The sequence below is a fragment of the Embiotoca jacksoni genome, unplaced genomic scaffold (genome assembly GCF_022577435.1).
Source record: "Embiotoca jacksoni isolate LCO1_2020_lvr unplaced genomic scaffold, fEmbJac1.0.p SCAF_4, whole genome shotgun sequence".
Taxonomy (NCBI): Eukaryota; Metazoa; Chordata; class Actinopteri; family Embiotocidae; genus Embiotoca; species Embiotoca jacksoni.
The window spans coordinates 17,477,345-17,487,500 of NW_027185392.1; the positions used below are offsets into that span (position 1 = coordinate 17,477,345).

Here is a 10,156-nt window from a genome sequence, read left to right on the forward strand (position 1 = left end):
AGTCACAGTATCCTTTTTGCTCTGCAGTCAAATGGAGCTGGAGATTTTTTTGGAGCCAGTCCCTAGTTGCCCTCAGAGGAATTGTACTTTATGGACTTTCTGCATTGGCTTCACTTTTCAGACCCAGAAACGTCCGTTTTCTCGAAGCAGTCTATGGTCAGTCAGTACAAAAGTACAACAATGGCAGAAAGTTTTGAAGACAAGTTAATAGACTATCGCTGTATCTCAGCACAAGTGTGCAGTTACCCAACGCAGTTACGACGCCTCATTGTAGCTGCACACCACAGTTGTCAGAATAGCTCACTAGAGAGCAGCACCATTTTAAAATTTTATGTGGAAACCTAAAAAGATGAATGGAAACAAGTCAGAGACCGTTACGTCTGTGCAGAGTGGAAAATTTAAGAAAAACAGAGAACAGTATTTTGTTCCCCAGTCATAAGACACCTGAGCTGCCTAAACAATCGTTGGTCCACTGAGACTCATTTTTCATGAAATAATACAGTAAGTATTTATTTTGCGTTTGTTTGTGTGTTTACATCAAGCAAATCTGGAAGTTCTATTCATATCCTTATTTCTCAGGTTTGCCCTGCAGTGAAATCCTCCAGTAACGCACAAAGTACAGGGACAAATATGTGACGCATTTTAGTGTAACCAAAACACTTTTCCACACCAACGAAGCATAAACTAACAATCTTTTGGTTTTCCACTCAGGTTTTTCATGCGCAAATTGAAAATGTAATTAGATTCAAATACACTTAAGAGATTTCATGGAATTTGTTGCTCCACTGACCTTATTCTTTTGAGCTTGTAATCTTTTTATAGGTTAGTATTGTCCTCTGTCCTGTCTGAAAATTATGCAACTACCTCAAACAAAAACAGCAAAAAAAACAACCACTAAAAAGAGATTGCTCAGTGAGTCTCTGGCTGCCACAGATGTTGACATAGCAACCAGTAAACCCTGGCGTCCTTCATGAGAAATGTTGGTGTTGCTGCAAAGTGCGATGTGTGACTGCAAGGCTGAAAATATTTGCTCTATCTCTAAAAAAAAACACAGGAGGTTTATGAATTTCTTCAACGGGATGAACAGGAGGGTGTGTGAGCACGTGTGTGTAAATGGATAACTTTTCATCGATCAGTGAACCAATTACACATAAAAGGTCACATCATAGTTCCTAAAGAGAGACACATTCAGTGTCTTGGTGCGAATCGGGGTTCATATTGGTGCATTGCAGATGTAAAGTCACAACAGTTGTTTTCCTGAGTTTTCTGAATCTATCTACAGAGCAGAGTGAATTTCACTCATATGGGAGCAGCTTCCCCTCAGGTACTTTACAAGGAAATGATATCATGTCACTGTAGTACGAATGTGTCATTCATAAAAACGCCAGAGTACCCACACCCATCCACACCTCCGGTTTTAAAGGCTTCAGCTTTCACTCCATCAATCGACCAGCTGTCCATGCATTTCCACTGCACTGTCAATGTGTGTGAATTTGTGTGTGTGTGTGTGTGTGTGTGTGTGTGTGTGTGTGTGTGTGTGTTTCTTTAAATGCTCAATTGCACTGTATGAGTGTGTGTGTCTCAGAGAAACCCAAATAATATCCTGTGTGTACACAGCACAACATCTCCATATAAAAATACACACTGGTGACCTCACAGGAGCAATATCTTCTCTACAGGATAATAGCTATGACCAAAGCTCTTATTCGGCAGTCTCTCTCTCACACACACACACACACACACACACACACACACACACACACACACACACACACACACACACACACACACACTGCAGAGGAGCTAACGAGCTGTGCTTTTCTGCTGAGTTTGACATGTTAAGAAAGGAAGCGAATTAGACCAGTTGCTGTGTGCGTGTATGTGAGTGAGTGTGTGTGTGAGTGTGTGTACCTGTCTATCTGTATGTGTGTGTGTGTGTTTGTGAGTTTGTGTGTCCCCTCACCAGCAGTGATGGTATCCTTCTCCTTGGCGTTGAGTTCCTCCACCTCTGCTCTCCTGCGCAGCTCAAATCTGCGAGCGTGTCCTTCTCGGGGCTTCCACAGCTCTTGGAGCAACAGTGGCTTTTCATTGTCCCCCAGCGCTCGCAAGCACTCAGTCCGCCACCCCCCCTCCTCCGATCCCGCCGCCCCCCTCCAAACGGCCGATCACGTCGCACAGAACATAATAGTGGGCAGCGTCCTTGTTGAGCGAGTAACGGTCGAGTGCCTCTTTCACCAGTTCCTGTGCACTGGAGTGCGGCGTGGCCAGGACGCTCTTGTAGTTGGCGCCAGCACAGATTTCATCTCCGAAAATCTTCAGCACCCCCGGGGCCGAGCTCTGCGTGGAGAGTTCAGCTGGGTCGTCGGCCGGGCGCTCCGGGGGTTCGGTCGTCGAGCGCCGGTCCCCGCGAGTGTTTGTTCCAGTTTCTGCTGGGACCCGGTCTCTGTAACTCAGAGTACGGTACAGGACCTGGTGAACACACACAATACTCAGTGTACTGCAGGGCCACGGTATCACACACATCAGGTTCAGTATATGTCTCTAGCATTGTATATCAAAGAGTTATTAGTATGTTCACCCAAGTAAAAAAAGAACTATTTACCTACAGGGATGTCCTGACCTCCTCCTACCAAATTTGCACAGTGCTTCTAAATGAGCTAGCATTTTAGTTTAGCGTGTCAGGACATTTGCTAGTCAGGAAGTAGGCAGGTGGGGCTGATGGGGATGTTATTAGTTTTGCAGGTATTTGCCAAGAAGTAGCAGAAAACATAAAAATGTTTGACTGCTGATGGCACTAAATTCCAATTCATCATAATATGGACATAAACCTCAAGCTCATGGTGGCACAGGACGAGAAGTGAAGGGACCAACGGCGTTAGGATTCATCCTCTGGTCACTATGAATGTAGTTGTTGAGTAATTTCAGTTAGGACCAAAGTGGTGGACCAACGAGTCTTGCCATCCATTGGGTCAAGCTGGCCTGGTTTACCAGACCCTGATTCACAACGTGTATAGATGGGTCTGGCCACGCTGGACAGGAGATTGTCTCCAGTCATTGCATCCTACAGGGCGTCGGCCTTGGATTCATTTTTCAACTGTTGAAGCAGCCTTTAATTAACTGGCATTGACCATCATATACCCTGTTGTGTGCCAAAACGCCATGCTGGCGCCATTGTCGGAACGACATTTAGAAACAAGCACTTGACTTTATCACCATTGCATGTAACCACCCCCACCGGTCGCTGATCGTCCTTCAAAGTGGCTGAGCAAACCTTCATGTGAACGAGGTTTCATAACTATAATTGCAATGAAAACTGAAGCTGTGAGCAGTAGTCAAGTGGAGCCAAGCCTCTAGTGTAACAAATATCCCAGACAACCCATTTTAGATTTAGTAAATAAACCCAAACTATCTGCACAGCTACAAACCAGTGGTGGCAAGAAAGAAAATGTTTCCGTTGTTTTATAATTCAGGTTAACTGACCTTAAAGTGTTCAGAGTAAGTCAAACATGCAAGGACGTCACCAAAACTGCATTACTGTTGTGCTTCATTTATTTTGTTTTAATAATGTAGTTTACCCTTAGCTAAACACTGATGGTCACCTCCGGCTAAAATGACAGTGTGTTACCGTGCGAGTGTTAATGTTTGTGTCTGTGCACCTGTGTGAAGGTCCTGCTCTGGCGTTTCAGGCGGCTCTTGGACGGTAGGGACATACTCGCCCCAGAGGAAGAACCGTAAAACATGATGCTGCTGTTGCCGTCACAAACTCCACGACTGATGGGCAGGGAAATATATTTGAAATGCACACAAACACAGACACACACAAAAATGGTGACGATGGACACGCAGCTACATGATAAACTTACTCGTAAAATACTCGGAGATCTGGAAGGTAATCTACTATAAATCTTGTCAAATGTGTCCACCGTAAACAGAAAATGATAAAGAACAAAAACTATGTTTGTGAGTTTGTGTTTGTGCGTGTTGAGTACCTTGAAACTGTTACGTATTGTCACCTCTACGTGCCGCAGCACCAGGAACAAGTTTACGGTTGAGGCTCAGATGCTTTGCTTTTCATTTCACTGTCACCTTTCACACTGGAAAAATTAGGCACAGGATGTTCGTGTCAGTTTAAAGCAAAACTGAAGAATCCCAGTTGAGTTTTAAATCATTATGTTATCATTATGATCCGCAGGGATTCAGATAATACTGACTGGCTTTGAGCTTTTTAGTGATTTTTCTGAACAAGCTAAGCCGTTTTCACACCAGACTCCAAATTGCAAATCAACATCACACTATTTCTTGCCAAAGACAATATTTGACTTTGGTTCTGTTGAAACCGCCTGCAGAGATTTGGGCCTAGAAACTGTGCAGCAAAGATCAAAATGACTCCCTTAAAAATCCAGCTGTGTCTGCAATTGATCACCAGGATATTTTACAGTATATTCACATACTGACCTTCTACATAAAGCAATTGTTCTCATTGTTGAATATAACAAGGCAACTTTTTGACTTGATGAGTACATAGCTCGTAAAACATAATTCAAGTCAAAAAGTTGCCTTGTTATATTCAACAATGAGAACAATTGCTTTATAGTCACCTCTGTGACTATATAATAAAACCACATGATTGGGTAACTTTGAATATTTTTTTTGAAGATAGCAAATAAATAAGCACTTTGTAAATGCACTAGTTCAATGTTTCTCTCCGTCATGTTAACTACACAGATAGATCTGTCTGGCATTTTTTTTCTATCTACAACTAATCACTATTCATTCATTTTCAATTGACAATTTTCTTGATTAATATATTCAACATTTAGCTTATAAAATGAAAGAAAGTAGTGGAGAATGCCAAAAGCTACCAGATCCCAAGGTGACTGCTTAAACGCCTGATTTTGATGAAGAACATTTTTCTTTTTTGATTTCCACTGAGAAAAGCAGCAAATCATCACATTTGAAAAGCTGAAACCAGCAAATGTTTGGCATTTTTGATCGATATATAACTAGAGGATTCATTCCCATAAAATGTTTTGTTTACTTGAATGTTTCCTATTTTTGCATTTGCCAGTGATTTGTGAAACTGGAACTGATAAGATCAAGCAAAAATGATCAATCCCCCCCCCACCCCCCCAATCAACCTGCATCCAGGTCGTGCATATTTTTTTTTAGCTCAACAAAGAAGTCTGTCTCCAGCCCATGTCCCTACAGAAGGTGATTCACTCTTTTGACCGATGAAGATCCTTAACGCAGGCAGCATCAGGAAACCCAAGTGCACATCTCCCACCCAGTCCAGCAGCAGATCACCTCGCAGCGACGTGCAAAGCGTGTTCTGATTGCAATTTGTGCCCACCTGCAACACACCACTTCTTTTTTAGCGAGTAATTGGCAGACAGCCTAAAAGGTGTTGTTGAAGCTGACTCTGCAAGCACCGGTGGGATAACGTGACTATTTTAAATGCCCGCTAATCCACAATAATCTGGCTACTTGGCCGCAGTTAACTCAATCCTGGAACTAACAAAAAAAAAACCTCCTGCAAACACGCAAACACACACACACACATGCACGCGTGCGCGCACGGAAACGCGCACACACGGAGAGAGGGAGGAGGCCTACAATTTTTTTTTTGCATTGCTAAATTATATTTTCTGATCCGGGAGGTGGTTGTTATATTCGGTAACCCAAGTCACACACTTTTGACTCGCCGTCTGTCCTTGTCTTCACTACCAGAAGGTCAGAATTAAACACTGCGTTGAGACAAAGTAGAAACCCGAAACCGGCTGCGTAAAAAAAAAACCCCGTGGGGCAGAACTTGTGACTTGTGCTGCAGGTCTGCCCTTTTATTCAGTGTCGGTCCGTCTGTTTACCGCCGTGGACTCACTGGTCGTCAGTAGCAACCGCCGTAGCAACAAAAGGCAGGAGAAAATCCTCCGAAATTAATCCGCTGATGAGCCGTCAGGCGCGGCAGCAACAGCCCACAGAGCCCGGCGGCCTCTGACGGTCAGCAGGTGTGCCTAATTACCGTACTAGAGCTCATCTCACACACACACACACACACACAATTAATTATCAATTAGTCCAAATGTTTTAGTCACCTGAGCAACAGTCACAACAACGGTTGTCTTTTTGGGTGCTGAGAGCTGTGGCGCGTCTCCCTGTAAATAAAATAGGTCGCGGAAAAGTTGATGAGTGCTTCCAGCAGTGACAAGCCCAGTCCCCTGAGGGCTCTCCTGCTCTCTGTTGCCTTTATACTCACGCTGCCTGCAGTGCGTGGCTCCATGGTGCTGGGGAATCCTTCTTGGTCTCTCTCTCTCTCATTCCGTCCGTCCCCCGTCCCCCGTCCCCCCCCTCTACAAGACAGAAAATCCCCTGCAAAATGGGGGAGAAAAACACCTCGCTGCCTTGTTCCGAGCGACACCCAGCCGTCCAGGGCTCCCGCCCGTCATCCCTAAACCAGCCCGTTAACTTGGACGCCAGCCAGCCGCGGTGGGCTCCCGTTTCCGTGCGCACATCTCCGCCGAGTGTCCAGCAATGCCCACAGCCTCCGGCAACCGCATTCCCCCATCCACGGCGGTTCACTGCCGAGACGCGACGGAAACACCCGAACCCTACGCGCGGCCTCACCTCGGTACACCTGCTCGGGTACCCGAGTGTGCGGAGACAACTCCCCCTGGTGGACACCGGCGGTACGTGAACAACACGAACGCAGTGGAGTATACCTATAATGAATCCGTATTAAATATATAAATATAATGCAAAAAATAGATAAAGCACGTAGAAATACCAACATTTAATATTCGTAAAATATGTAATTGGACAATAACTGTGTAATAAACCATTTAAGTATTTTTTTATTTTAAGCGTTTACTATAATTCCAGCAGTTTTTGTTTCCCGAAACAATGGATTGACTGTTTGGTCATGATTCCAAGGTAATAGTTGACATTAACGGTGTGTCTACATTTATTCATATAATTATTATTTCACATATTACTTTATAACATCACATCTGTACATTCTTGAATCACCATACTGATCATAAATAGTCTAACTTTAAGGGGGCAAAAGTGTTCATTAACAACAATGTGGCCACTGATTCACATGTATCATTCATACAAACCTCCTATTCTTACTTATTTTTTTATTGTTTACATTCTTTTCAGCATCACCATATATAAAATCTATAGAAGTGAAATATCAATGAAATAAACAGCTAAATGATGTGTAAACCACTCTATTATTATGGTTTTGTATTAATAAAGACTGTGTTTAGATTTATTTTGACATGATGTCTCACCACTTCTCAAATAAAAGATATTTGACCAAATAATAGTTGTGCTTTGATTTATTTTTGCTGTTCTTGATTTAAAAGTGTGGTTGAATCCAAATAGGTTGAGAAGGTGTTAAAACATTCGTTTAGCTATGTCTGCAGATCATTTTGTCAACACTACATCTAAGAATATAGCACAATGTCCAAAATTGCTAGACATCAAATATTATATATGTTTCATGGTATAATATATGTAGTTAGCAAGGAACATCTACAGTTTTTATTCCAAGAGCCACTATAGACAAAAAAAAGGGGAAACATTATAAAATATTGAGTCCAGAGATGAAGTGCATGAAAAAGCTTTTTTTTATTACAAGAGAAATAGAAAAGATAAAAGCATTGTTGGCATCATATTGGCTTATCACAGCACAAAAAGCACCACAGACACAATAACCCATATGAGAAACTAGAGAAAGAGAGAAACAAAGAATGTGGGATAATATAATTGTCGTTAAAGGAAAAAAAACTACAGCAGGACTGAGAACAGGATCAGCAGCTCCACAATCACAGAGCATCTATAAACAATGTACAGAAGGTCCCACGAAGGCTTCATGGAGAGTTTATAAAACCACAGCGATCTATACAAAGTCAGGTGGGCACTGTATGTCTGAATGAGACCAATATTGTGACTAAGACAAGACAGACACACAAATCCTCGAATCCTCTTCTTCTCAGAAAATCTGCGTTTGAAACTGGTCAAAATACTGGCTATGGTACAACACCAACAGTAAAGTCTCACTTGTTCGGTGCGTCCAGGACACTCAAGTAAACACAGAGAGTACAAAAAGTAGTTCTGTATTTTAGAATAAATGTGAGTGTGTGAGATATATGAGTTTCATGTGACAAATGGCAGGCAGCTGTGACCAGAAGATTATTCTGACAATAAATCACCATTTCCTTATCACTGAAAATGAAATGGTAAACAATAATAAAGATAAAGATTTGTGTTACTACCAGGTTATTTATATCTAAAAAATAATGAATATAAATGATTAAGGTTTGGTGTCATTTGATAATTTTCTTTTGGTTCCTACAGTATAATGCTGCGTTTACACACCGGTGTGAGTTATAAATGTAATGTTGTTCAGGTATGGAGGAAAGATCATTTCTGTAGGTGTAGTGAGGCAACAGTGAATACAATTCCTACACAAAGAGGTGAAAATTTCCTCTATATGATTTTTTTTTACAGGAGGTTATATTTTCAAGCTAGATATTTTATTTCATTTTAATATATTTTATTTTATTTTAGGCTGGTTATCACTTTTTTAAACAAATGTGTTGGGCAATAGTCTGAGTAAGAAAGGATCAGTGTTTTGGACCTTAGGAGTCATGACCCCAGTAACCTTTGACCTCTTCACATTGCATAAGGCAATGCTCACCTTCCACATTTTCTCATGAATTACTGCACATCTCATAAGTGTTCATCACAGTGTATTTTGATGCAAATCCAAATTTTGCAGCAAATGTATGGGGCTGTGCAGCTTTGCTGAAGGTATACTTTCATATTATAATGTACAAACACATCTGCTGTCATAATATTTGTAGGGATTTTATATTTCTAACCGAGCTTCATTGCTCCTCCTGTAAGCTTCCTTCTGTTTGGTTATCTTATAAATATTACCCATATCTAAAGCTTGCAGAAAACTTGATGGACTGCTGCTCTACTTTGGATCGCGAGTGAGCGATGCCAGCATTAAAGAAAACAGCTTCACAGTTGTTTGATCATTGCAGCAGACAGCGCCTGAACATCCGCAGCAGCTTTAGTGGTCCTTGAATGTGGCTTCACAGACACTTAAATCCAAATGATCCAAATCCTGAGAGTCACACGGAAGTGAAAAGATGATGAGCAGGAGTTTAAAACGTTTTTGTTTTTTTTAACACCTTTAAATATCAGATGGTTTGACCTTTTGGTCCTCTAGCCGCATTCATCGTACTAAGCTTGTCCAGTATACCGTGTGCACCACATACAGATTAACACTGAGAATACGTACATGTTTCAAATCTATTTCTTATGTGTTCAAGGTACATGCGTTCACGTGTAAACATAGACTCAGCCAATTGGAGGCTTTGGATTCGCAGGAATCGGATAGTATAGGATACATACGAGCACGCGCACACGAGCACACCCACATGCATGTACACACACACACCTGAGATGCCTTGATATAGGGCCAGATTGTTCAACAATACTATAGCTTCAGTTTCCTTTCAAGTGTGAACCATTTGTGGTAGTAGTGTGCTATCAGTTACGGCAGTAAGTCAGTCTCCTGGCAGTGCTGGATCAGACAGTGGTTTTCCCCTCTGAGGTTCGACCATGTAGCGTTAAGGAACGATCAAATGGTTTCCATTCATTTTGGATGAAGATGATGAAGATAATCAACTAACTCTACAAGAACATCAGAAGAAAATATAGATGAAGTCAACATATACTGTACGTCTTAAACGTCATAAATACTGTATAAATCGCGCTCTTTACTTACTAAACCTAATCAACAACAGTAAACTATTAGAATTCAGTCATTATGCTTGATAATCTACTGTGTAGAGCCTAGTAAATGTGGAAGCACACAGGTAAAGTCTCCAAGACTAAAACCACGAATATCTGTATGTTCAACAGAAAGATCGTCATTCTACAGTCATGCTTGATTTGGAAATCACAGTAAGTCACCGACTGAAGCAACCTTTGTTAAAATCATACAGTGCACTACAGCGTAGATAGCACAACTAATAACAATAACGGTAATAATACTATCTAGAGCTCTGAATTGGAATAGTAAATTACTGATGTTGCAACCTCCGAAATATGATCAAACCAAAACACTTTGATGATA

General features: G+C 41.6%; 2 protein-coding genes across 3 annotated transcripts in view; both read right to left on the reverse strand.

Annotated features, from left to right (window-relative positions):
- The window catches only part of radil (Ras association and DIL domains), a 28,419-nt gene extending 21,813 nt beyond the window's left edge, over nucleotides 1-6,606 (reverse strand). Inside the window, 4 exon segments of the mRNA XM_069166626.1 lie at nucleotides 1,964-2,141; nucleotides 2,143-2,469; nucleotides 6,093-6,152; nucleotides 6,254-6,606. Coding sequence (XP_069022727.1) covers nucleotides 1,964-2,141; nucleotides 2,143-2,469; nucleotides 6,093-6,152; nucleotides 6,254-6,277 — 589 coding nt within the window. The 5' untranslated portion in view covers nucleotides 6,278-6,606.
- A 1,007-nt stretch (nucleotides 6,607-7,613) lies between these two features.
- LOC138208622 (monocyte to macrophage differentiation factor 2) overlaps nucleotides 7,614-10,156 on the reverse strand; it is an 11,189-nt gene continuing 8,646 nt past the window's right edge. For both annotated transcript variants that reach the window (XM_069166642.1, XM_069166641.1), the window contains one exon: nucleotides 7,614-10,156. This exon is cut by the window's right edge and continues 1,716 nt beyond it. The gene's annotated coding sequence lies outside the window, so the exon portion shown is untranslated.